Raw genomic sequence first — 27,067 nt, forward strand, 5'->3', positions numbered from 1 at the left:
TCACACAACAGCATTTGTGAAATTAAGTGACTAAAAAAATGCATGCCTAGCTCAAAATGATCATTTTCAAGGAGGATGCAGAGGTGGAAAGTCCAGGGGTCAGAAAGTAAAAGTCCGGCCATCTGTTTCTTCCACCCATGAACTCAGCCAGCCTACCTCCTGGCTGAAGAATTACGCTAATGAGCAAGTCCAGGTGACAAATCCAACAAAAACAATGGGGAGGACTTTTACTTTCTGACCCTGGATCTCCCGCCTGTGGGAGGACCACTGCGGTCAGACTAATTCCAGGCCTCAGAGACAGAAGAGCTGGCAGGCAGGTAACGCGGCCAGGTGTGCGGGTGGAGAGGCCGGTGCGCCCGTGCTGCCGCGATTCGCGTGTCACCGTACCTCATTCACAACTTCACATCCTGTACCTGCTCTCACCACCGCTGACAGATAGAGAGAGAGAGAGAAGGAGGGAAAACAGGAGAAGAGGTGTAGAGTGAGAGAGGCAGGGGTCGAGTAAGAGACAGAGATGAAAGTAACCCTTTGAAGAGTAGGTTTTCGTGGAAATTTATTTTAATTCAACGTTGTGGAACTCCATCGCTTTCAGTTACCAGCAGTGACTGTGACATCAGCATTAGAATGTTCAGCTAAGAACATTCTAATCGCATACTTGTGATCTCACACCTTAAAGGGTTAAAGAAGAATGCGAGAGAAGTTGAAGTGAAAACATGGGGTGGTGTGAAGGGTGGGGGTGTGGGGGGGGGATGTGAGTTTGGGGGTGGGAGGATAGATGGGAGAAAGACTGAAAATCAGGTGGCTCAAAACAAAAAGTTGTGAAGAAGAGGGAGGAGGAAGATTGAGATTGTTTTTCTCCTTCTCTTGACTGCACTGATGCGGTGTACTTGTGTCCGTATTACATTTCAGGGAAAAAAAGGGAGGCTCCAGCTTTTATAGAAGCCTTTCAGGGAGGAATCCAGCGGCATCCATTATTAACGAGGGCAATCTGACCCCCTGAGCAAAACGAACACAGCAGGAGAGTCACGGAGACTCTGAGGTGGAGCGGACACCAGGAGGCCCCCAAGGGCCAGAAAGGACAGAGTTTCGGGTCGTCCAGCAGAGGAGGGGCTCCCCCTCCCCTCTATAACCGGGTTCCTCTCGAGATTCATTCTCATTCGGGAGTGTTTTTTTTCTCGCCACCTTCTGAGTGTTTTTCTTCCCCCTGGGACAGTTTTTTTATTTTTACCTCATCTCTGTAAAAAACGCGCCACACGAATACAGTTAAATTGAATTTGAATTGACGTTAACCCGTTCCTACAGTATGCGTTATGGCCCATGGAGAAGTACAGGATTAACACAGTACATTGCCACACGCCTCATTTCAGCTGATTGTACGCTCGTGCAGGACGGCACCTGACTCAGTAACATGGCGCTGTGAGAACATAATTAGCATTTCGCCGCAGTAGTTCATAGCCACGGCTCAGCGCGCGGATTCTACGCCCCGTTTCTCACCTGAATCAGACAAGGAGCTGGTTCTCATCCCTGGCTCCTTCTCCAGCTGAATGTCTTGAAGTGCAAATATAGAAGTAGCTGAAGAAGAAGAGATTTTTTCACACATTTTCATACTTTTGAGGTGAGAGGAAAAGGGAGATGCTGTGTGTTTCTTACATATTGATAAACCTGGAAACGCATATTTAAAATGACTGGTGCATACTGCACACCTGCTGTCTCTCAGAGTTTTTATATATTGTTTGCCTTTGTGTGTGCGTGTGAGGAGGATGCGTGAGGTGTGCATGTGTGTGCGTGTGGACATCTGTGTGTGCGAGTGTGTGTGTGTGTGTGTGAGATGTGTGTGCGTGCATACGTGTTTCTGTGTGTGACATGTGTGGGTGTGTGTTTGTGTGTGTGAGTGTATGTGTTTGTGTGTGTGTGTGCGAGTATGTGTGTGTATGTGAGGTGTGTGTGTGTGAGTGTGTCTGTGTGTGTATGTGTGGTGTGTGTGTGTGTGTGTGTGTGTGGTGTGTGTGTGTGAGTGTGTGTGTGGTGTGTGAGGTGTGTGTGTGTGTGTGAGAGAGAGACTCACTGTCTGGCAGTGTGATCACTCTGTCTCCCAGGCTGTGGAAGTAGGGGTGTTTCATGGCCTCCTCTGCAGAGATGCGCTTCTTTCCCTCAAACTGAATCCGCACAGTACAGCTAATTAGTACACACACACTCACACACACACACACACACACACTCATCTCTCTCACACACACGCACACCTAACATACACACACACACACACACGCACACACACCCAACATACACACGCACACACACACCCTCACCTCACATTCACACACACACACTCATCTCTCTCACACACACACACACACACACACTCATATCACACACACTCACACACACACACTCATCTCTCTCACACACACACACACACACACACACACTCATACACACACACACACACACACTCATCTCTCTCACACACACACACACCTAACATACACACACACACACACACACACACTCACCTCTCTCACACACACGCACACACACCCAACATACATACGCACACACACACACTCACCTCACATTCACACACACTCACTCATCTCACACACACATGCACACAGACTTACACACAGACAAGTACACATATTATAAGAACATATTACAAGATCTTGAAATACTGAAACAGGAACTGAGAATTATGACAGAAGAGCTATAGCAGCATGTGATTGTCAGTGTGTGTGTGTAACTAGCACTTCTGAAATAGGATCTCACCTGTAGTAGTTTGGAGAGCAGGTCTACTCCTTCACTGTCCAATCTGAGTGAAAAGGTAGAGAACACACACACACACACACACGTACACACGCACACACAGACAATGTCTCACAAGGGTACAGTGAAAGTACCTGCAGAAACACAGCTACGCAGAGAGATTCTCACTGACTCAGCACAGAGAAATGCTGTGGGAAGGGGGGTGGGGGTGATAGCTTGGGGTGTGGTTCTGCAGACAGTTGTGTTTATTACGGGGGTAGACAAATTTGGGGGGGGGGTACCTCGGAGTGTGGTTCTGCAGAGAGTCGGGTCTGTAATGGGAGGATAGAGAAATGCGAGGGGGGGTGTGGGTGCATACCTTGGGGTGTGGTTCTGCAGACAGTCGGGTCTGTAGCGGGGGGGGGGGGTGGAGAAATGGGGGGGGGGGGGTGCATACCTCGGGGTGTGGTTCTGCAGACAGTCGGGTCTGTAGCGGGTGGGGGGGGGTAGAGAAATGCGGGGGCGGGGGGTGCATACCTCGGGGTGTGGTTCTGCAGACAGTCGGGTCTGTAGCGGGGGGGGGGCACATACCTCGGGGTGTGGTTCTGCAGACAGTCGGGTCTGTAACAGGGTGGGGGGGTAGAGAAATGCGGGGGCGGGGGGGTGCATACCTCGGGGTGTGGTTCTGCAGGCAGTCGGGTCTGTAGCGGGGGTAGTTGTAGGAGATGAATTCCTCATTCGAGGTGATTCCAGGCCAGGTTTCTTCTGTGGGTGTGCCTTAAAAGACCCAGACAGACACTGCTCAGTGCAATCGGATTTTGTCCTTTGGAAACACTAAAATCAATTTCTGACAGTAAATTTGTCTGTGACCAAATTGGTTGTTGCTCTGATAAGTTTAAGTCGCTGGATAGAGCGCTCAAACCTGTAATGTAATGTAATATGATATGAGGAAAATGTCAACATTTAATAATTTTGAAATAAAGGAATTTACATTTATAAGCTTATGGATGTCTGTTGTTTCACTCTGGAAAAAATATGGCCAAGTGACATGTATTGCAGGGAATTTTGTCACAAAAGTCTTTAAAAAAAGGCTTACTACTCCATTTTGCCATTTTAGAAATGTTCTCCTCCAGTGAAAAAATCAACAGGAAGTGACAGAACAGCCCAGTGAGACAAGGGCAGCTTTCTATCTAAGTTAGCAAGTTTGCTCATTCTGAATGTCACCCTTCTCGTTGGGTAAAATTATCAATATCTTTAACGAGGCAATCTTTATGAACACATGTTGTTATCTCTTATATCACGCTCCTCAGGCCTGCTAAAAAAGCATTAATCAAACAATATTGCGTAAAGGCCAAGACAGCGTTTATTACTCCAATGATTAAAAGGTTGTTTATTTACATGTCCTGCCGCCCTGTGTGCATCAGCTACTGAAGTAATAAAATTAAAAGCGTCTCAGGAAATTATGGGCAATGAATTTATATGGGAAACATCAATACTGCTTCGATGTCTCCAAAAGGCTTCTACCTTGAAATATGTCTCTATGCTCAGAATAGCAGCCATGATGGATCAGGCTCTGTCTCTTAAAACTACTGTAGTGAAGGCCTTGATGACAAATTAAATAACTTCAATAACATCAGGAAGCCAAACAAACCTGACGTTTTGGTCTGAACCACAACTGAATAAAATAATATAGTGTGATTGACATTAATTGAGCCTTTTTCTTGTGTAATACTTTGGAGGACAGACTCTGCACATTCACAGAAGAATAAATATTTTACGCATGCTTTCAGTAACTGTTCTTGCTAACAATTTTCTTGCTACTAATCTAGATAGTTTATTATACAGTACAACAGCTAGTTCCCGCCAAGTGATTTGATTGGACAAGAGGCATTCAAAGAGTGCTGGTACAGGGTACAACAGTACCAGAACTTTTTACTGTTTAACGTATCACTCCGCCTTGTTAACATTCTAACTGAAACATTGTTTGAAAAAAAATCCAAAACAAAAAAAATTCATTTAAACGGAATCTGAAGGAACAATAATACCTGTTGACGGAGCAAAATAAACTACAACTTCAATTATTACTCGATAAGATAGCTTGAAGGCCAGTAGAACTGGCGTATAAAAGCAATAGCACTAGGGAGGTTGTGCCGTGGTACTGTACATCAGCACGGTCGTGATTAAACTGGACGTGAGGCCGCAGGGAGAGTGCCTACGACCGAATCACAGCCGTGCTGATGTACGGTATAAAGGCACGACCTTGAGTGCGACACTGCTTAAATATACTGCAGCCTTTAGGAGGAGTGGCACTGAAAATTGGAGATATGGTGAAAGGTGGCCGCCTAAAATACTCCACCGGACAGGAACAAACCTGCAACTGCTTCCTGTGACTTTTCTGGCTGTAAATGGCCACTGTCGGTACCGCTCATCAGGAATTTAAACTGCCCTTTGGAATGATTTTTTGTGTAGTGAGATAGCAAGTTCACATTAAGCATACTGCTGATGCTAATGGTTAATGTAGTAGTAGTAGTAGTATTTTTTATTCAGTCATCACAAACATAATATAACAGCTAACAGTATAAACATTCAACATCTATGATAGGTATACTGAGCACAGCAGAAGCAATGCTAATATGCCTATCCTACATTCTCATTCAAATTGAACTACAATTTGTCACTAAATAACAAAGTCACACTACACTCACAATCTCCGAAACCCCGCCCCCTCGTTTACAAATTACTGCATGACATTCAGAAGACTTCCTCCCGGTGGAAGTGGCCCCCAGGACCCCCTCCCCCCCCACCAGAGCCCCTGATCTTTAGCAGTGCCAGAAAACGCCCCCCAGCTGAGCCCTGCTCCATGCAACAGCTTGTCCTGTCGGTGGGGGGCCCTTACCCAGCAGCTTGAAGATAAAGTGCAGCTCCTCCTCCACTGTGGAGCCGGGGAAGAGGGGCCGACCGGTGGACATCTCGTAAAAGATGCACCCTACTCCCCTGGGGTAGAGAGAGAGAGGACAAGACGGACTGAGGTCATCTTTAAAGTATATAAGTTCACACACATGTGTGATTAGAGTGTTCTTAACTGAACATTCTAATGCTGATGTCACAATCACTGCTGGTGACTGAAAGCAGTGGAGTTCTAGAACACGGACTTATAATTTTGAATAAACATTCTAAAAAAAACTACTCTTCACAGGGTTAATTTACCGTAAGTGAAAAAGTTCCATACAGTTCAACCCCATAATATCTACAGTACCACAGTACATATGCAACAATTAGGAGACTTATATTAACAAGTATTTTATTTAAACTGTGTAAACACAGTTACTCAAAGGACTTAATGCCTATTTATTTAAATGAACAACTCAACAAAAAAAGAATGTGCTGTTTTTGCAGAGTTAAAACTAACTGAGATGCACATTCGTTTCATGTCAAGACTCACATTCCCAACGGAATAACAGCAAATAATTTCAACAAAACATGATAATCCACATGACATAATCCACACGATCAATAGTCCTCAATTGCATTTTAAGAATACGTGTTTGAATCATTCTGTTCAAGAGCTTAGCCTTAGACCCCCTGCAACCCACTCGCTCACTCAAGCCCTCAACATAGATTCAGGCTGAATTTCATAACACCACCTAAAAGCTCACAGCTGCTTTATATATTTAATAAAAAAAATTAAAAGGCAACAGGCCAGTCAGTAAGTTCACCACTGTATATGAAATCCAAAGAATATAGGAATGGCTATGATAGAATTACAGAGCAGTTAACATTTTAACCCTATAAACACCACCGTGGTTTGTAAAAACCCCTGTAATACAAAAAGGAAACGGAAAGCGCAGCCTCACCACATGTCTATCTGGGTGGAGTAGTCAGTGCTGCCCAGCAAGATGTCGGGGGGGCGGTACCATAGCGTCACCACCTCGTTGGAGTACGTCTTCGTGGGAATAGACTTGGCCCGGGCCAGACCTGGGGGAGGGAGGGAGGGAGGGAGGGAGGGACAGAGACAGAGAGAGAGAGAGAGAGAGAGGGAGAGAGAGAGGGAGGGAGGAAGGGTTTACTGTGTACTGTGCTGCCATAACATAGTACATAAATATTAAATAAAATAAATAAATAAATAAATAATAAATAAATAAACAAATAAATAAACAAACAAATAAATAAATAAATAAATAAATAAATAAATAAATAAATAAATAAATAAATAAACAGACTTTAAGAATCTCTTTGGCTGCTTAAGTTCAACCAGTCAAAACATTTCCAGTCTTTTCTCTCCAGAGAATGAGCACAGTAACAGTACCCAGGTCTCCTGGGTTGAAATTCTTGGACCCGGGACAAAATTATATTATTATACTATTCCCAGGCCAGGGACAGTAATAATCATAGACCACTGGGCCCCCCCCCAGGGCCCGGGACAACGTAAGTGGTTGTGCCCCCCTGATGGTGGTCCAGGTAGGACCTCAACACATACAGCATATTCTATACAGCACATACACACACGTAATTTAAATAAAAGCTTATAAAGCTTATATTGAGTCTTTATTTTACTGTAACCAGATTAAATATGCGCATAAATATGTTCTATCTTCTAAACTTATACATTTCAAAGCAGCGTGGATACAGCATTGCCACCCACATAATAAAAGAAAACGAAAACCACCATAAACAAAGAGCAGAATAGCTCATGAACAGTTAAAAGACAAACACTGACAGTATACCAGCAACCCTGACAGCAAAAGCAACACTGACAGAACCAGAAACACGGACAGAACCAGCACCACCGACAGCACCAGCAGACCAATCGGTGGACAGAGCCATCAAGAGACAGTTCCGACAGACGCCACAGGGGGCGCTACTGACCGAAGTCGGCCAGTTTGAGCTCCCCGCGGTCGTTGATGAGAAGGTTCTGCGGTTTGAGGTCCCGGTGGAGGACTTTGCGCCGGTGGCAGTAGTTCAGCCCACGCAGCAGCTGGAACAGGAAGAGCTGAGGAAAAGAGAGAGAGAGAGAGAGAGACGTAAGAACACTGCGCGGCGGGAGGAGAGAGGGACCGTGGAGAGAGGGGAGAAGAGGGAGAAGAGAGGGAGAAAAAGGGAGTAAACGGAGAAGGGGAGAGAAAGGGGAGGAGGAGAGAAGAAAGGAGGGAGGTATGGTAAGTAAGTAGGATAAGGAAGAATAAGTAAGCAGATAAAGAAGAAATAGATAGAAGAGGGAGAGAGAGTAGAAGGAGAAAGTCCAAAAACACAGGTATCAAACTCCAGTCCTAGAGGGCCGCAGTGTCTGCTGGTTTTTGGGGTGTTTTCAGCGGCAGTGGTCTACAGTAAGTCACTGAAGGGCTAACAAATCCACACACTTTTTTCCTCAAGCCCTTAACCGGCAGCCAATTGAAAGGAAACCACAAAAAACCTGGAGACACTGTGGCCCCCTGGGAACTTATTTTGACACCCCTGGGCTAAGGAAAGAAGAAGAAGAGGTAGAATAGAAGAGGAGAAAGGGGGAACAGGAGAAAGAGGGAGAATCATGGTGAGAGGGAGGACAGAGGAGATAGGATCAGGAATTAAATATTTGAAAGACGTGTGTTAGGTTTGTGTTATTAACACTAAGCTTGATGCACACAGTTCACTCCCCCTTTGAGAACTTAGCGGCCTTCTCATGGGGGGCAGGTCAACCAGGCGGCTAGCAGTAGACAATTGGCCTTTTGATGCAGACACAGCACAGTGCACTAAAACAGAGCTCCAGTTCAGAGTAAACCAGCTCGCAATGGCAGCTGTTTTGATCCAGTGTCCCACTGGAACCAGCTGGAAAAACACCCGACGTTTCGGCAGGAGCCCCCCCGGCAGCTCCAGGCCTCACCTTGACGTTGTGCATGTGGATACAGTTGCCGCAGTCGTCCAAATACTGCTTCAGGTCTTTATCCTGGGAGAGAGAGAAACAGGACAGCGTCATCGCTACCATCTGCTACGGAGCGGAGCTCAGGACACGAGAAAAACATGAAGGACAAGAAAAGAGCGCACACCGTAAACTAGAATGTGCGACCATGTGTGACAGGGATCAGGGAATGTTGGTGGCGGATAGTGTTACTGTCAGTGTTGCTGGTTCTGTCAGTGTTGCTCTTAGTGTCAGTGTTGCTGGTTCTGTCAGTGTTGCTGGTTCTGTCAGTGTTGCTGGTTCTGTCAGTGTTGCTAGTTCTGTCAGTGTTGCTTTTTCCGGTCACTGTTGCTGGGTCTGTCTGTGTTACTGCTGGTCCAGTCCATGTTGCAGATTAGTGTCAGTGTTGCTGATTCTGTCAGTGTTGCTGCTGGTTCTGTCAGTGTTGCTGGTACTGTCTGTGTTGCTTTTTCCTGTCAGGGTCGCTGGGTCTGTCAGTGTTGCTGCTGGTCCAGTCCGTGTTGCAGATTAGTGTCAGTGTTGCTCTGGTCTGTCATGTTGCGGTATGTTCAGGTGCTGGTCTGTCAGTGTAGTGCTAGCAGATTTGCGATTGTGTCAGTGTTGCTGCTGGTTCTGTCAGTGCTGGGGCGGACGGCGGTGCAGGAGAGGGGGGAACGGGGAGGTGGGAGGGGCCTCCCCGCCGGGGAGCGTTACCCCCGGAGATGCGCTAACCCCCAGCGCACGACTCACCAGGTACTCGAACACCAGCGTGAGCGACTTCTGCGTGTGGATGATGTCATGCAGAGTCACGATGTTGGCGTGCTTCAGGTCCTTCAGCAGGGACACTGAGAGGAGGGAGAGGAGGGGAGGGGAGCGTTACTCCTGCGGTTTGGGGAGGGGGGGGACCGGGGGGGGAGGGGGGAGGGGGGGGGGCGCGGGTCTCACCCTCTCGGATGGCAGTGCAGGGCGCCCCCTCCTCGTGCTCCAGGCGGATTTCTTTGAGGGCCACCAGGTTGTCCGTCAGCTTGCTGCGGCCCTTGTACACAGTAGCATAGGTCCCCTGGAAGAGACAACGGGATGTACGGTCACTCGCTGCAATAATCACATCTCTCATCGTTCTGTCTCATCTCTCTCTCTCTTCTCTCTCACACACACACACACACACACACATCACACTCACACTCACACTCCTACACTCACACTCACACTCACACTCACACTCACACATACACACACACAGCCCCCACACAAACACACACACAAGCACACAAAATCACACACACCTTCATTTACATGCAGTGCAAAATGCATACATCAAAGGAATCTGAAGTTGTTGAAGAGTTGTATGAACTGGCAGTGTAAATAATGACTCATAACAAAGGGATCTCTAATATTCACCACACTTGAAAGCAAGAATATTAATAATATGAACTATTTATTTGTTGTCCCTAGATTCTGAATCCTAGATGTGGACGACAACTCTGGAGTTCTAAAAAAAATTCTGTAAACATCCGTTTCTATTAGTATTCATTTACTTTGCTAGCATCTGGAGAGTAATCAATATAATCAGCCTGGTGATCTCTGGGTAGAATATTCACATAACTGTATATCCTGTAAACAAATTAACAAATTAACAGATAAACACAAAACAAACAGAACTGGCAGAAAACAAGAGGGGTGAGGGGGTCAGCAGCGAGCTCCATACCTCTCCCAGTTTGTCCAGCTTCACGTACGTCTCCAGCTTTCCGAAGCCGATCTCCGACTGGAAACAGAAAACCGGACAGCGAGACATTAAAAAAAAAGTTTCGGAATGCCCCAATGTCAACCCACAGTGTGTGTGTGTGTGTGCGTGTGTGTGTGTGTGTGTTTTAGACATACGGAATACGAACCAGCACCGTCCCCCCCCCCCCCCATAACACCTATTCCAGATTCTGTTTGGACTACAACACGGCTTCTCATAAAACTGTAACAGGGAATGAGAATTGCAGCAAGGGGAAGGGGAGGAGCAACCGTCCATCCCTTTTTTCTGTTCTCCTAATTCTCCTAGTTACGCTCCTCTGCTTCAGAGTCTGGAGCGCTGACAACTGCACACACCGCTATGAACTGCTGAAGGCACTCGGGCCTAATTGTTGTGCAATTAACTTGACTTACGGTTGGACATTAAAAGCTATGCTTTTCTGCAGTTCTCAGCTTTCTAAAGAGAGAGAGACTGAGAGAAAGAGAGAGACAGACAGAGAGAGAGAGAGAGTGAGAGAGACAGACAGAGAGAGAGAGAGAGAGATGGAGTGAGAGAGAGAGCAGGGAAGGCAGTGTATTTAGCCAGAGGGAGAGGGGGATTCCAACAGCAGTTAAAATGGGAATCTGTGTTTGAGATAGAGAAATATAAAAAGGTAATAAAGAAAGAAATGAGGAAATGAACAAACAAAAAAAAAGATGCGAAAGTGAGGAAGTGAGAGAAAGAGAGAGAGGGAGGGAAAGAGAGAGAGAGAGAAGCAGGTGACAGTTCACAGGCAATCTGAGAATTGGAGGGGGAGAGGATGTGAATGCTAAGAAAAGAACAGAAGAGTCAGGGCTGGATACACTTGAAAAAGACGGACAGAGAATTGGCAAAGATGAGGACACTCACAGGCACACGCATGAGAGTGTGGAGACAACAGCGTGACAGAACCAGCCCAGTGGCGCTGAACCAGCCCAGTACTCACTGGCCATAAGCACACAGAGGTCAGGGCAGGCCAAGAGCGAGAAAAGAAAAGAGCAGAGCGAGAGACGCATCTGAGAAGACTGAGAAGAGAAAAAAAAGGATAGCAGAGAAAGAAAGGGAGCGTGAGGCGAAGTTATAAAAGTGAGGGAACAGATCAGAGGGGGAAAAAAAGATGGAAATAGAACTCCGAAAGATTTTTTCGTTAGAAAAAAAAAAGAGGAAAGGCGTGACAAGAGAGGAAGGGTGAATAATGAAGCGAGGGATGAGAGGGAAAGAGTGAGAGAGAGAGAGAGAGAGAGAGAAGAAAGATGAGGCTGCTGTGAGGAGAGAGAGGAAGGGTTAATAATGAAGTGAGGGATGAGAGGGAAAGAGTGAGAGAGAGAGAGAGAGAGAAGAAAGAGGAGGCTGCTGTGAGGAGAGAGAGGAAGGGTTAATAATGAAGGGAGGGATGAGAGGGAAGAGAGAGAGAGAAGAAAGAGGAGGCTGCTGTGAGGACAGAGGAAGGGTGAATAATGAAACAAGGGATGACAGAGAAAGAGAGAGAAGAGAGAGAGAGAGAGAGGAAAGGTAAGAGAGAAGAGAGAGAGGGAGAGAGGGAGAGAAGGTAAGAGAGAGAGAGAAGCAGAGAGAGAGAAGAAAGATAGAAAGGTAAAGAGAGAGAGAAGAGAGAGAGAGAGAGAGAGAGAGAGAGAGAGAGAGAGAGAGAGAGAGAGAGAGAGAGAGAGAGAGAGAGAGAGAGAGAGAGAGAGAGAGAGAGAGAGAGAGAGAGAGAGAGAGAGAGAGAGAGAGAGAGGCAGTACCAGCGACACCCTCCGCAGCCGGCGGCTGAGGGGCTTGTCGAACAGCGGGCTGTTCAGGCTGAACTTCTCCAGGTAGCCGTCGGGAAGGCGGATGTCCGCCGGCAGGGACAGGCGCTTGTTGATGTCCTGAGAACGAGGGGGGTGGGGCAGGAGGGGGGGGCAGAACGGGGGTCAGGACAGAGGCTCCAGAAACCCTGGGACTGATTCACAGGTGGGGGGAAAGCTCCCCCTTGCACAGAATCGCATGCACTCGTCCCAAATATTATGAAGCTCACTCTATATTTACGTGTGGAAGTATAAGTGCATGTATGCATGGAGACTCTCAAGATGAGAAGCTCCATCTGGCATATCACCGTAGGTTCATTCAGGGCAATTCTGATCCCTTTGGCCCTCAGGCCAACTGCTGAAACAGGCACATTTCCTTTTCGTGGCTGCTGTGCAATTAAAGCCGGCAGTAAAATATGTCATATATTACATCAAGGTCCCTGCTAACCTGACAGCAGACTTGGCACTGTCAATGGGCCGCGGGGATGCAGATTAATATGGACCCAGTAACCCTAGCGAGAAGCTCAGATGTTTTACTTAACCTCCAGAGAAGACTGATTAAGACCTCACGAGCGATGTGTGGCACGCAGGTACAGGTGAGCGTGCATGCGCTTGTATACTGTATGACTGTGTACGTTTGTGTCTGCCTGACTGTGTGTATGTGTGTGTGGGGGCGTGTGTGTAGTTGTGTGTGTGAGTGTAGGTGTAATTGTAGGTGTGTGTGTGCGTATGTGTTGTGTGTGTGTGTGGTGTTGTGTAGGCGTGTGTGAGTGTAGGTGTGTGGTGCAGGTGTGTGTGCGTGAGTGTGTGTGTATGTGAGGGTGTCTAGGTGTGTGTGTGTGTGTGTGTGTGTGTGCTGTGTGTGGTGTGGTGCATGTGTGTGTGGTGTGAGTGTGTGTGTGTGTGTGCTGGTGTGTGTGTGTGTGTGTTGTGTGGGGCATCTGTTGGTCTTGCGGCCTGGGTTGTTCCTCAGTCTCACGCGGACAGGACTGTGCACTTCGTCGCTGGAGGTGGCTGAAGCCTGGTCACTCTCCCCATCAGAACCCATCTTCACATCCTCATGGACTATTTCTGCACACACAACAACCACAGCTCAGCTCTTTATCTCACACACACACACACACACTCTCTCTCTCTCATACAGACATACACACACTCTCTCTCACACTAACATATACTCACTCTCTCTCTCTCACACACACACACACAGACTCACTCACTCTCTCGCTCTCTCACTCTCTCTCTCTCACACACACACTCTCTCTCACACTAACATATACTCACTCTCTCTCTCTCACACACACACACGCCCTCTCTCTCTCTCTCTCCCTCTCTCTCTCCCTCTCTCTCACACACTCTCTGTCTCTCTCTCTCTCACACACACACACGCCCTCTCTCTCTCTCTCTCTCTCTCTCTCACACACACACCCTCTCTCTCTCTCCTCTCTCTCTCTCACACACTCTCTCTCTCCCTCTCTCTCTCTGTACCCAGTCGTGTGGTGTGGTTAAGACACACACACACACACACTCTCTCTCTCTCACACTCTCTCTCTCCCTCTCTCTCACACTCACACTCTCTCTCACACTCTCTCTCTCTCTGTACCCAGTCGTGTGGTGTGGTTGAGACACACACACACACACACACAACACTCTCTCTCTCTCCCTCTCTCTCTACACACACACACACTCTCTCTCACACACACACACTCTCTCTCTCCCTCTCTCTCTGTACCCAGTCGTGTGGTGTGGTTGAGACACACGCACACACACACACGCCCTCGCTCTCTCTCCCTCACACACACTCTCTCTCTCTCCTCTCTCTCTAACACACACACCCCTCTCTCTCTCTCCACACTCTCTCTCTCCCTCTCTCTCTCTCTGTACCCAGTCATGTGGTGTGTTGAGACACACACACACACACACACGCCCTCTCTCTCTCTCTCTCTCTCTCTCACACACACACCTCTCTCTGTCTCTCTCTCTCTCACACACACACACGCCCTCTCTCTCTCTCACACTCTCTCTCTCTCCCTCTCTCTCTCTCTCTGTACCCAGTCGTGTGGTGTGGTTGAGCACACACACACCACACACACACACACACACTCTCTCTCTGTACCCAGTCGTGTGGTGTGGTTGAGATAGGAGCTGAGGCTGCGGCCCAGGCCGCGGGGTCGGCGCAGGGTGGGGCCGTAGGACTGCAGCAGCGAGTGCATGCTGAAGGAGCTTCCTGCACGCCCCGCGCCCCTCACTGCGCCCCGCACGCCGCCACTGCCCCTCACTGACATGGCGTCTGGGAGAGAGAAGGGGGGGGGGGGGGGGCACGACACAGGGGCACACAGAGGGGCCGAGGGGGAGGGGAAGGAGGGGGGGGGGGCAGACACAGGGGCACAGAGGGGCCGAGGGGAGGGGAAGGAAGGGGGGGGGGGGGGGCACGACACAGGGGGCACACAGAGGGCCGAGGGGAGGGGGAGGGGGCACGACATGGGGGGCACACACATGGGCCGCGGGGAGGGAAGCGGTGGTGACGACAGGTTGGGAGGAGGTAGCACAGAGGAAGGAGAGAGCAGGGGGAGAACGATGGGGGATGAGAACGAGGGAATGGTGCGGATGGATACAGCCAGGTCACACGGGGGGTGGGGGGGGGGGGGGGTTGAGAATAAGAGAAAGAAGGGAAGGTAGCAGGTGAGATAATGAAAGGGTAGAAACAGAAAGGTAAGAGAGGGCAAAGATGGAGGCCAAGCGAATGAAAGGTAGTGCAAAAAAAAAGAAAGAAGAGACAACCACATAACAGGAGAGGTGGAGAGAAAGAGAAGGATAAAGAGAGAAAATGATCGGCCACAAAAGAAAAAAAAATCAGAAGAGAGGACGGGATGGACAGAAAAACGAGGAAACAAACGAGGGAACGAAAGGCGGATTACAAAAGTAAAATTTATAGGTGGGGAAAAATGAAGGGGGGCAAACGGGGGGAGACAAAACGGAGAGGAGAAACAGGGGGGAGGAAAGAAGACAAGAAAAGGAAAAAAGAGCAGGTAACTTCAAATTAAATCAAAGAACCGATAAAATAAAACAGGGAAACAAAAAACATACCCCAACAATCATGGAGGTGTGTTTTTTTATTTTTATTAATTACCTAAGAGGCTAAATAAAAAAAAAAAAACAGGGTCTATTTGCAAGGAACACCTTCAGTATTTGTCACCTGAAATGATAACCACAACGGTCACTAAGCAGCAGCTCTCCTCTTAATGACAATTAATAGAGTTTTCACTGCTCCGTATGCTTGATTTCAGGTCACTACACTTTGAAGAGTAGGTTTTTTAGAATGTTCATTCTAAGTCAGTGTTCTAGAATTCCACTGCTTTCAGTAACCAGTAGTGATTGTGACATCAGCATTAGAACTTTCAGTTAAGAACATTCAACACCTTAAAGGGTTAATGCTAGTACAGTTCTGCTGAAGAGGTACAGTCAAATAAAAAGCTGGTGCACATAATTCAGCGTTAGTCACTTTTAAAAAAATAATTCAGCTGTGGGTTTGCGAACACCACCCTTAAGACTAATTGCATAATGGCAGACACCACCAGAGCAATGCATTCGTTATCGTTAGCCGTGACTTGAACACCATTCAAAAGTGACGAGGTGCCCTCAGACAGCCCAAGGTTTAAGCTGGAAGGCCAGTGGTGAGGAGAGAGAGAACTGAAGTTGTTTCGTACAAGTGTGAACCTCTGCGATGAAAGTAAAAGCGGTTTGACCATCAATGCAGAGCAGTGTGAGCAAGGGAGGCCATGCTGGAGAGTTCATGCTTTTTCGGGGGTTAAAAGAAAAACAGCAAGCAGGAGAGATCAGCTCCACTATCCCACACACGCACGGTTACGCCCGACACCCTCGTCTCTCGGGAGATCAACTTTCTCAGATGGAATTTGTAGTACTAGTTCAATTTGCCCTTAAAGCCTTCCCCATTTTTTTTTTTTAAAAACCTGGAAACTGTTTAAAATTTGGAAAATTTTTCTGAAATTTAATATTTTTTTAAAATTTCAGAATGGAGCATAAACACCTTTACCATCCTTAAAACCAAGATGCACATTAAACATGCACATACAAGCTGGACTGTCCCAGAAGATGATGCTCAAAAAATGCCTCTACCTCCACTGATTACACACTTAACACCCAAGCAGAAGAACGGAGGAAGAGGAGGATAAAATGGCCTTCGTCTTTATTCATCCCACAAATCATGTTTTTTTGTGTGGAGTGGGCAAGGCCAGTGACCAAGAGCCGGGAGAACATGACCCAGAAATCATGTGTGAGCCCATTGTGAAATCAGTGATATCAACAAACTCACCCCAAAAATGTGAAAAATGAATTATGTGGGAAATATGTGGTCATTATAGTTGAAGTCCATGACCCAGGGCAGGGGTGTTCAGCCTTATCCGAAAAGTGCCAATGTGGGTGCAGGTTTTTGCTTTAGCCCTGCACTAAGACATCTGATCCTACTTATCAAGGTCTTGGCTGAGGACTTATTAGCTAATTAACATTAGGGGTGATAGTGCTGGGTTGAAACAAAAACCCACACCCACACCGGCCCTTTTGAGAAAAGATTGGACACCTTAAATCACTCAAATCTGGACAATTAATGTGCCAAGTTTGAGCAAGATAAAACAATGTGGACAAGAATAAGTCATGTTTCTTGACCATATTTGGTCCAGGACTTGGTGTGAACAGCACCAAGGGGAATTGCACATAGTTTGTGTACACACACCATCCCTGATGAATAAGCCAAAATATGAGATGAGTACATGAATGCTATGAAAAGATTTTGACACACATCTAAAATATATCAGTTGCCATGGTGTGGATGGCATCAGGTTGGGTAATGACAAGTATTTCAGGACTCTGAGCAGGAAGTTATGACAGGGAAAGCCATTCTGGCTCAAAAGGCTCAAAGGTTATATCACTGGGGAAAGACTACAGTTTGCGATGTAAGTCAATACAGCAGTCAATGGTGGCCCTCTTTTTTAGATGACAGCCCTTTCGATCGTGTGACACTTGGAATCTACCCTATCGTGTTCAGAATGATCAGGAAACAAGGTGAGGAAATTTGTCTGGTTTTAAACTAGTTTATATTCCATGGATTTTCTGCCCCAGAGATATATGATGTAATTTCCATATTGAACTACAGGTCCCCCACATGCACACATGCCGCTAAGGAACGACTGCTGTAATTCTTATGAGCAATCCGCTCACCGATAGTACTGTAAGTTGATTACTCTGTTCAAAATGGGGATTGCCAATAGACAAAAAATAAATCTCTAAGACAAACCTCTGCTTTGTACGTGCTTTAGTCCATGTTTAAACCAGTCAGAGAGAGGGCCAGGAATTCATTACAGGTCCAGGCTATGCCATCTATCATTATATTATTTCCCATTAAAATGATTTTTAAAAAATCCATTTAACTACAGAACTAAAATAATAATAATACAAAACGTTTTCCTACATCATAAAACCAAACCTAGTTGTCTTGTCTTTGAGCAGAAGACACTTACTACCACCTCTGATGTCATCTTAATGATTTGGCACTCTGATAAGTCAATTACAACGGGCTAACAAAGAAAATCCGGAAGAAAATAAACAGCAACCGAATTAATCCGTTTGAATGTTTTGGTACGTAATATGCTGTCCCAGCACGAATGCTTAGCATTTTATAAAACGAATACTAAAGCAAGAAAAGAACAGAAGAGCACACATTATAATTCCAAGACGTTGGCAGACTATAACCAAAACTAGGCTACTGCGCCGCATAACATACAAGTTTGATTTGAAGTTATTATGAAAATAAATCGGTTTGCGCCTGCATATTTTTAAACATGGCGCCTGAAAATGAACTCAAAAAAATGCTGCGAGTACTCGACCAATCAGAAATGTTCATCGCTGCAAGCTCCACCCAAAAGGTTCCTGTACTTTCGGAAAGTACTACCCCCCGAGCAGGGAACTAAATTTAGACCCTAGTTCCTGCAGTGGAAACGCGGCTAAAGTCTATCCAATGAGGCTGTCCGCTTTCACTTGAAAGCGCAACTTTTCCCTTAAACGTTGATCGCAGTCATTTTGGGAATTTCGGCAGGGGTACAAAGTCAAACCCATAAACTGCCCCATACCAGCATCACTGGTATATACACATGTGGCTAACTCTGCAATATATGCAATGTAACCTTCTATTACCCCGAAACAGTATGGAACCCATAGTACTTAAGTTCTAGTATTACTGAATTTTTTTATTTATTTTTTATTTTTATTTTATTTTTTTTACAAAAAACATTTTTCGACAGTAAGACATCTTATTGGGTGCTGGGAACTGGTGAATAAATGAGGAAGTGAATGGAGAAAGTGGGGAACCATGAGAAATGTGCCAACCCATCTCATTTTTCTCTCAGAGGCTTCGTAGGCGGATCTCAAACGCGAATCGATATCGAATGCTACTCGCCACCAGCGGTGAAGACTGCCGTGCTTCTCGCCAGGACACATATCAATTCGTAAATCTAAATCTCTGCGAGAGGTCTTAAAAACGAAGACGTCCGATTCACTCAGGTTTCGCTTCAGCCCGAGATATCCCCATCCCGAGCAGGCATGAGCGAGCATCAGAGTGCCTCAGGTTAAAATTTAAAAAGGTCTTTTTTTTACAGCCAGGTACAGTTCAAACACATCCAACCGCTTCAGCACGTCCACCTGTGCTGTGTGTACTCCTACCTCATTTCAAATATAAACGAGAGTAGAAATTTCCGTTACCTGCATAGCTAACTTTCAAAATGGAAAAAACAATAACTGTGTCATTGTATTTACATTTCCTCCCCCCCCCCCCCATCAGCTAGGAAAACTAATTATTTTCAGTGTACAGTAAATTCAATTTACATTTCCAATAATACGGCACTCAAATGAGAGAACAGAGAGCAGACCCAGGCTCCAGAGGATAGGATTACCACCTCAGCCAGGAAAACGCATCTACAGTATTAATAACGTAGCGCCCAGATTTATTAGTGAAATATACTGCATGGTGATTGCAGTAAGAGAGACAGGTTCTGCATGCTACATCGTGCTAACATATAGCAGTCCAAACAGCCACAGTTACATTCCCCATTAACCGCATTACCCAGGTAAATAACTAGGGGGCTTTGAATGAGGCTTCCAGGTGACTCAGCAATGATGATCTCACGTTCGTGTCATTCTGCTGTAAACGTTTACTCTTCCAGTTAGCAAAGGTCCCCCCGGAGACGGGCTCGACCAGAATAAAGTCGTCATTTATCTGAGGTGGGAAGTGACGAACCGGAGTTACGATACGCAGGGTTTGAGTGTACTGTACCTGAAGGGTTGAGTGTATATACAGGTTCCAACGCGCTGCACCAAAATGAGAGTATGCTGGGTTGAGTCTATAGTTCTAGAAGGGCTGAGTGTATATACAGGTTCCAACGCGCTGCACCAAAATGACAGTATGCAGGGTTGAGTCTATAGTTCTAGAAGGGCTGAGTGTATATACAGGTTACAATGTACTGCACCAAAATGACTGTATGTTGGGTTGAGTGTACAGTACCAGAAGGGTTGAGTGTATATACAGGTTCCAACGCGCTGCACCAAAATGAGAGTATGCTGGGTTGAGTCTATAGTTCTAGAAGGGCTGAGTGTATATACAGGTTCCAATACACTGCACCAAAATGACAGTATGCTGGGTTGAGTGTATTGTACCAGAGTCACAGTACACAGTAGAGTCAGATTACTGGCTGTGGTAAGGTGGGCGTGGTTTTTGCGTTGGCTGCAGAGAGAGAGTGGGCGGGGCGGCTCTCGGAACTCTGCGCCACGGCTGTTGGGGTTTATTAATCAGCACGGATAGTTAATTGTTTGATTGATTGACAATGTGCTGATTACCTCGACAGTGAGCCTGGACGTTTAAAAGCGGCTCGACAGAGAGAGAAGGGGGAGAACTGGAGGAGGAAGAAGAGCTGACGGGCAGTCAGCCGTGAATTGTAAAATACCTTGTGTATTGTGTATTGTGTTTTGCGTATTGCGAACAGAAAGCCGCGTGGCGGCCGGAAAATAAAAAGACGCAGTCGCGTCCTGAAAAAGAACTTGTCTCTCTCTCATCTCTCAAACGAGCGGTAGCACTCAGTTTGCTACAGTGGTGGCCCGTGCGGGGGGACGGCAGGAAGAGAGAGAGAGAGAAGGTCAGAGATGGACCCAAACCGGAGCGAGACGGCGCAGCCTCTCGTAGCGCTGGCGAGGATGCTGGAGGGATGGCCCAGATGCAGGAGCGGCAGGCGGCCGTACACGCAGAGCAGATGGAGGCTCTGCGTGCACAAGCCTCCCTCCAGACCCAGGCGCTGCGACAGCTGGCTGCCGCCGGGGAAACCAGCTCCCGGGACCCGCCGTCCCGATCCCCTCTCCGGATCCACATACCAAAAATGACCGCCGAAGATGACATCCAGGCCTTCGTGGAAAGTTTTGAGGTGGCAGCGGAGGCGTGTCAGTGGCCCCACGAGGAGTGGGTTGTACACCTCCTGCCCCTTTTAACCGGGGAAGCTCAGCAGGCGGCGCATGGACTGCCGCCCGGAGCCCGGGCGGATTACAAGATTGTGAAGAGGGCGATCCTGGACCGACTGGGCTGCAGCACGGAGGATTACCGGCGCCGGTTCCGGACGGCGAAACTGGTGGCGGAGGACCGTCCCTTCGCATACGCCCAAAGGCTAACCCACATGGCCCGGCGTTGGCTGCAACCAGAGACCCGGTCCGCCGGGGGCGTGGTGGAGCAGGTTATACTGGAACAGTTCCTGGAAGGGTTGCCGGAGGGAACGGCCAATTGGGTGCGCTGCCATCGCCCGACCAACCTAGAGGGGCGGTTACCCTGGCGGAAGACCACCTAGTGCTATACCCCAGCGCCCAGCAGCAAGCACGGCCGGAACCGGCGCCTAGGAGGAGACCCCCTCCTCGTGCTGGCCCCTTCCCTGTCCCCGGGCTCTGCCCCTCCCTTGCCTCAAACTAATCCCCCTTTTTTCCGATTCCCTCTCCAGGTCCAGGCTCAGTGGCGGGGGCTCCGGCTCGCAGAGGGCGCCTCAGACGCTCGGACCGGGGTGTTGGCGGTGCGGACAGCTGGGTCACCTGCGCCGCGATTGTCCACTTATGGAAGTGGGGCAGGTGGTCCGGGTGGTCGGGCCGCCCACTTCCGCTCCCGATCAGGAGGGGCGTACTGCATCCGGTAAGGGTGCAAGGGAGTGAACACCGGGCGCTGTTGGATTCAGGGGCTATGCAGTCCCTGATCCAGCAAAACCTGGTTCGAACCGAGGCATTGGTAAAGGCACCCTGGGTTTCCATTCGGTGTGTGCATGGAGATGTGCACAAGTATCCGGTAGTACCCGTGGAAATTTGTTACCAGGGAAAAACGCATATGGTGAAGGCTGCGGTTAGCTCCGGCTTGCGCATCCCCTAATCTTGGGTACTGATTGGGCGGGGTTTAGGGAGATCTCTAGAAACATACTGGGGTTGCGATCACGACCGATAGGGAAGTGTGACGTGTGTGCTGTTGACGGTGGTGACGCAGGGCCGTCCGACACGGCCGGGGCGGGGAGGGACCCAGGCGAGCCTCCGGTTGAGACTCCCGGGGTCCTGTATTCCAACCGCGGAGGATTTCCCACTCGAGCAGTCTCGGGACGACACCTTACGCTTTGCCTATGACCAAGTGATGCGGATTGATGGTCAGCAGGTGCGCCCCGATGCAGTACTCTCTCACCCTTATTTTTCTATTATTAGAGACAGGTTGTATCGAGTGTGTCGTGACGCTCAGACCGGTGAAGAAACGACCCAGTTGTTGGTACCCAGAAACCGCGGGAAATGGTTTTCCAGGCGGCTCATTACAACCCATGGCGGGGCACTTAGGGTATGATAAGTCACTACACCGAATAATGGCTCGGTTTTACTGGCCGGGCATTTGGGCGGACGTACGTCGGTGGTGTGCGTCCTGTCCCGAATGTCAATTAGTGAACCCCCGGCCACCCAAAAGCGCCGTTGCGCCCACTACCCTTAATAGAGGTTCCCTTTGATCGAATTGCTATGGACCTCATCGGGCCATTTGAACGGAGCACCCAGGGATACCGTTTCGTGTTGGTCTTGGTGGATTATGCGACCCGGTATCCCGAAGCAGTGCCGTTGCGCAATATTTCAGCTAAGAGTGTTGCGCAAGCTCTGTTTCAAATTATCTCCCGGGTCGGAATCCCGAAAGAGATTCTGACTGATCAGGGCACTTCGTTTATGTCACGTACACTAAATGAGCTATACGGATTACTGGGCGTCCGCTCTATTAGAACCAGTGTATACCATCCCCAAACAGATGGGCTTGTGGAGCGGTTTAATAGAACTCTGAAGTCCATGATTCGAAAGTTCATTCACGACGATAGCCGAAATTGGGATAAGTGGTTAGTCCCTCTGTTATTTGCAGTGCGGGAGGTTCCCCAGGCCTCCACGGGATTTTCTCCCTTTGAACTGTTATTCGGTAGAAAACCTCGGGGAATATTGGACCTAGTTAAAGAAAGCTGGGAGGACGGTCCAAGCCCCAGCAAAAATGAGTTGCAATACGTTATGGACCTGCGAGCAAAACTCCATACACTGGGTCGGTTGTCACGGGAGAATTTGCTCGAGGCTCAGGAACGTCAGCAGAGGCACTACAATAGAGGGACGAAACTACGTCAATTCTCGCCGGGAGATAAAGTCCTGGTATTACTTCCAACCTCCAGTACAAAATTACTCGCCAAGTGGCAAGGGCCCTTCGTGGTCACACGACGAGTTGGGGAGGTTGACTATGAGGTGGAGCGTGCTGATAGAGAGGGAGCGAAACAGATTTATCACCTCAATTTATTAAAAGCCTGGAAAGAGGTGGTGGCTGTTTCTCTGGTAACGGTGGATCAGGAGAGGGACGAGCTGGGGCCGGAGGTAGTAAATTCAATCAATCAGACCCCACCCCTTTCAGATAGCCACCTCTCGCCAAGTCAGAGAGCAGACCTTGCCATGTTGCAAAAACGGTTTGCGGATGTGTTTTCTCCCCTACCAGGACGCACGAACCTCATACACCACCATATCGACACCCCCCCGGGAGTAACGGTACGTTCCCGCCCCTATAGACTGCCGGAGCACAAAAAGAAATTGGTGCAGGCAGAAATAAAGGCCATGCTGGAGTTGGGTGTAATAGAGGAGTCCCACAGTGCCTGGAATAGCCCCATCGTGCTGGTAAGTAAGCCGGATGGCTCTATTCGGTTCTGTGTGGATTATAGGAAAGTGAATGCTGTGTCACATTTTGATGCCTATCCTATGCCTAGGGTCGACGAACTCCTGGATCGGCTGGGCACGGCTCGTTTTTTCTCGACACTGGATCTGACTAAGGGCTATTGGCAGATTCCCTTGTCTGCAAAGTCCAAAGAGAAATCGGCTTTCTCCGCTCCGGACGGTTTGTACCAATTCCGAACACTTCCGTTTGGGTTATTCGGGGCCCCAGCCACCTTCCAGCGCCTGATGGATCGGCTGCTGCGTCCGCATGCTGCGTATGCTGCTGCCTATCTGGATGATGTTATCATCCACAGTAGCAGCTGGGCACAGCATATGCGGCATGTGGGGCGGTGCTCGAGTCCTTGAGGCAGGCGGGGCTCACGGCTAACCCAAAGAAGTGTGCGATTGGCCGAGCGGAGGTACGGTATTTGGGGTACCACTTGGGAAGTGGACAGGTGCGACCTCTGGTGGATAAAACCGCGGCGATTGCGACCTGTCCACGACCCAAGACGAAAAAAGAGGTAAGGAGGTTCTTGGGGTTGGCCGGCTACTATAGACGGTTTATTCCGGCGTTTTCACAGCTGACCAGCCCCTTGACTGATTTAACTCGCAAAGGTGCCTCAGATCCGGTCCAGTGGACGGAGCCGTGCCAGCGAGCGTTTGAGAGGGTAAAGGAAGCCCTCTGCGGGGAGCCGCTCTTGTTCACCCCTAATTTCTCTCTTCCCTTTATCCTGCAGACCGACGCATCGGACAGAGGGCTGGGGGCTGTTTTGACCCAGCAGGTGGAGGGAGTCGACCGCCCGGTGCTGTACCTCAGCCGCAAACTATCCCAGCGGGAGGCGAGGTACAGCACGGTAGAAAAGGAGTGCCTCGCCATCCGGTGGGCGGTCGGGTCCCTGCGCTACTACCTGCTGGGTCGCCCATTCACCCTCTGTTCGGACCACGCTCCCCTCCAATGGCTCCACCGCATGAAGGATACCAACCCGCGAATCACCCGGTGGTATCTGGCTCTACAACCCTTTAATTTTAAGGTGGTTCATAGGCCGGGGCGCAGATGGTGGTGGCGGACTTCCTCTCTCGCCCCGAAGGGGGTGGGGGGGGGTCGGTCATCGGCCGGATGGCTCCCCGGCCTAAGTCGGGCGGTGGGGGTATGTGGTAAGGTGGGCGTGGTTTTTGCGTTGGCTGCAGAGAGAGAGTGGGCGGGGCGGCTCTCGGAACTCTGCGCCACGGCTGTTGGGGTTTATTAATCAGCACGGATAGTTAATTGTTTGATTGATTGACAATGTGCTGATTACCTCGACAGTGAGCCTGGACGTTTAAAAGCGGCTCGACAGAGAGAGAAGGGGGAGAACTGGAGGAGGAAGAAGAGCTGACGGGCAGTCAGCCGTGAATTGTAAAATACCTTGTGTATTGTGTATTGTGTTTTGCGTATTGCGAACAGAAAGCCGCGTGGCGGCCGGAAAATAAAAAGACGCAGTCGCGTCCTGAAAAAGAACTTGTCTCTCTCTCATCTCTCAAACGAGCGGTAGCACTCAGTTTGCTACACTGGCATTTAGCAGACGCTCTTTTCCAGAGCGACTTACACGTCTTATAGCATTTTTCCACAGAATCCATTTTAACAGCCGGATATATACTGCAGCAATTCAGGTCAAGTACCTCGCTAAAGGGTATGACGACAGTCTCTTATCTGGGAATTGAACCTGCAACCTTTGGGTTACAAGCCCAGCTCCCCACCCATTACACTCCTCTGATGTCCAGAGTATATATAGGACCTTATTTAGTAAGACCTTGAACTGGCACGTGCAAAAAAAACTTTGAAAGCCAATAACACGGTCAATGATTGGTCACGGTATTTGCTCTGCACCAATCACAGGCCGTGTTACTGGTTTTTTGTCCAATGGCGTCGCGCGGTGCTGAATGTACGCTACCGGAGTCGCTGTGCGCCGTGTCCTGGGAGGCGATGGTCTCGCTCAGGCTCTTCTCCCCGCCGCTGCCCCCCCGCAGCGTGAGGGACAGCTGCCGCTTGATCTTCCTCATGCGGTCCATCAGGGGGGGCAGGGGGGGTCGAGACGCGGGGGGCGGAGGGGCAGCCACTGTTCAATCGCTCGGCTGGAAGAGGGATAAACACACACACACACACACACACACACCATTAAGCGTGTTTATACAGTACGTGTACGCAGTCACACGGCAAACACCAGGCAATGAGAAAGACCAGCGATTAACTGCACTCTCCACTACAGCACAACAAAAAAAGAGAGAGAGAGAAGGATCGGACGCCTCATTCTATTCCGGTTGAAGTGTGCTTCGTGGACAAACGTTTTATCACCGGGATCAACAAGCTTATGCAACCATTTGCATTTTTAATGAGAAAAAAAAAAAGATCAGGCAAATCAGGCATTTTGCAAAGACATTTAAGAGGTGCTCAGCAACACCGGAGAAATAAACATTTACTTCGCACGCCTCTCGGACTACAAAACCTGATCATGTGTTTTCATTGCTTCTTTAAGGTCCTCAAGATGTCTTCTCTCAAACACAGCCAGAAGGCGCTGATTTCTCCCTGTGACTTAGTCACTAGGTTTTTGGCACACAGAGGAGCAGCTGTCTCAGCTTCAGACTTGTGATGACGGCATTTAACGACCCATAAAATATGCCACATATCTCACCTTAAGCACTGGGACGCAATCGTTGCCAATGTTTACTGAAGTAAATAGGCTACATCGTGACTGTGCTATATTCTGCCCCTGTTCCACATCCTTGGCAGAACAGCATAACAGAAGTTCTTTAAAAAGATTTCAGCCTAATAAAATGCATATAAAATTAACTCACCCTTCTAGTTCCAGCTAGGATTGCCAGATTTAGATTTTGACAAAACTAGACAACATGCACAGATGGAAGATTAAACAGGAGTAAGGAAATGCTTTAGATACCCATGTAGGCTGACAGAATGGAATAAGTGCCCATTTCTTTGACTTTGTCTCAAAGATACTAGTTCAGACTTCACAACTTTGAGAACAAAGACTAAAAACTAAAAACTGACGAGGGCAATGTAACTGGTTTTGAATGAATGCCATTTCATTTTCATATTGCAGATCACAGGAATCAGTCCAGAGAGAGCCGTATTTGATTGGCCACTGCTTTCTGCAGTTTTATCTGTCACACAACCTGGACTGTAGCCTTTAGACAATGACTAAAGGCCAAATATGAGACACAATCACAAGCCGCAATCATTTTCATTCAAGATAAAGAACAGAGAGAAAAGAGACTCATGTTGGACTCCAGGTTTGGCAGATAATACTTTCCTTGCTCTTACTTTCATGCTTTCATTCCAGTTCCTCCCTAAACTCTCACTTATGAATACTCTTCCAGGCTGAGCCCTGGAAGCTTGCTTTGGCTAAAAAAAAATCCGCTCTTAGTGGATTGCTGGCCTTATTTTTAATTTCTTTGGTTTCTCGCCGATGCAAGTGGTATTAGCCGCGCGGCTGGTCTCCCGGAGAAGGCGAGACTGAAGTCATGCTGCCTGCGTGATGGGAGAGATTAGACGTGCAGGCCTGTTGCAGCGCTAACAACCGGTGGGGGGGGGGGGTGGAACAACCGCCGCAATATAACTTAGATGTGGGGTGG

The 27,067-nt window shown here is 48.3% G+C and overlaps 1 protein-coding gene across 1 annotated transcript in view; it reads right to left on the reverse strand.

Annotated features, from left to right (window-relative positions):
• cdk16 (cyclin dependent kinase 16) overlaps nucleotides 1-27,067 on the reverse strand; it is a 42,133-nt gene that overhangs the window by 8,839 nt on the left and 6,227 nt on the right. Inside the window, exons 2-16 of the mRNA XM_064300581.1 lie at nucleotides 25,372-25,552; nucleotides 14,277-14,450; nucleotides 13,103-13,231; nucleotides 12,116-12,246; nucleotides 10,320-10,376; nucleotides 9,560-9,674; nucleotides 9,365-9,459; nucleotides 8,600-8,662; nucleotides 7,609-7,732; nucleotides 6,597-6,717; nucleotides 5,639-5,736; nucleotides 3,414-3,519; nucleotides 2,767-2,809; nucleotides 2,066-2,156; nucleotides 1,495-1,572 (exon numbers count right to left, since the gene is read on the reverse strand). Of these exons, the coding sequence (XP_064156651.1) occupies nucleotides 1,495-1,572; nucleotides 2,066-2,156; nucleotides 2,767-2,809; nucleotides 3,414-3,519; nucleotides 5,639-5,736; nucleotides 6,597-6,717; nucleotides 7,609-7,732; nucleotides 8,600-8,662; nucleotides 9,365-9,459; nucleotides 9,560-9,674; nucleotides 10,320-10,376; nucleotides 12,116-12,246; nucleotides 13,103-13,231; nucleotides 14,277-14,450; nucleotides 25,372-25,489 (1,543 nt within the window). The 5' untranslated portion in view covers nucleotides 25,490-25,552. The remainder of the gene's footprint in view (nucleotides 1-1,494; nucleotides 1,573-2,065; nucleotides 2,157-2,766; nucleotides 2,810-3,413; nucleotides 3,520-5,638; nucleotides 5,737-6,596; nucleotides 6,718-7,608; nucleotides 7,733-8,599; nucleotides 8,663-9,364; nucleotides 9,460-9,559; nucleotides 9,675-10,319; nucleotides 10,377-12,115; nucleotides 12,247-13,102; nucleotides 13,232-14,276; nucleotides 14,451-25,371; nucleotides 25,553-27,067) is intronic.

Source organism: Anguilla rostrata, chromosome 11 (assembly GCF_018555375.3).
Source record: "Anguilla rostrata isolate EN2019 chromosome 11, ASM1855537v3, whole genome shotgun sequence".
Lineage (NCBI taxonomy): Eukaryota > Metazoa > Chordata > Actinopteri > Anguilliformes > Anguillidae > Anguilla > Anguilla rostrata.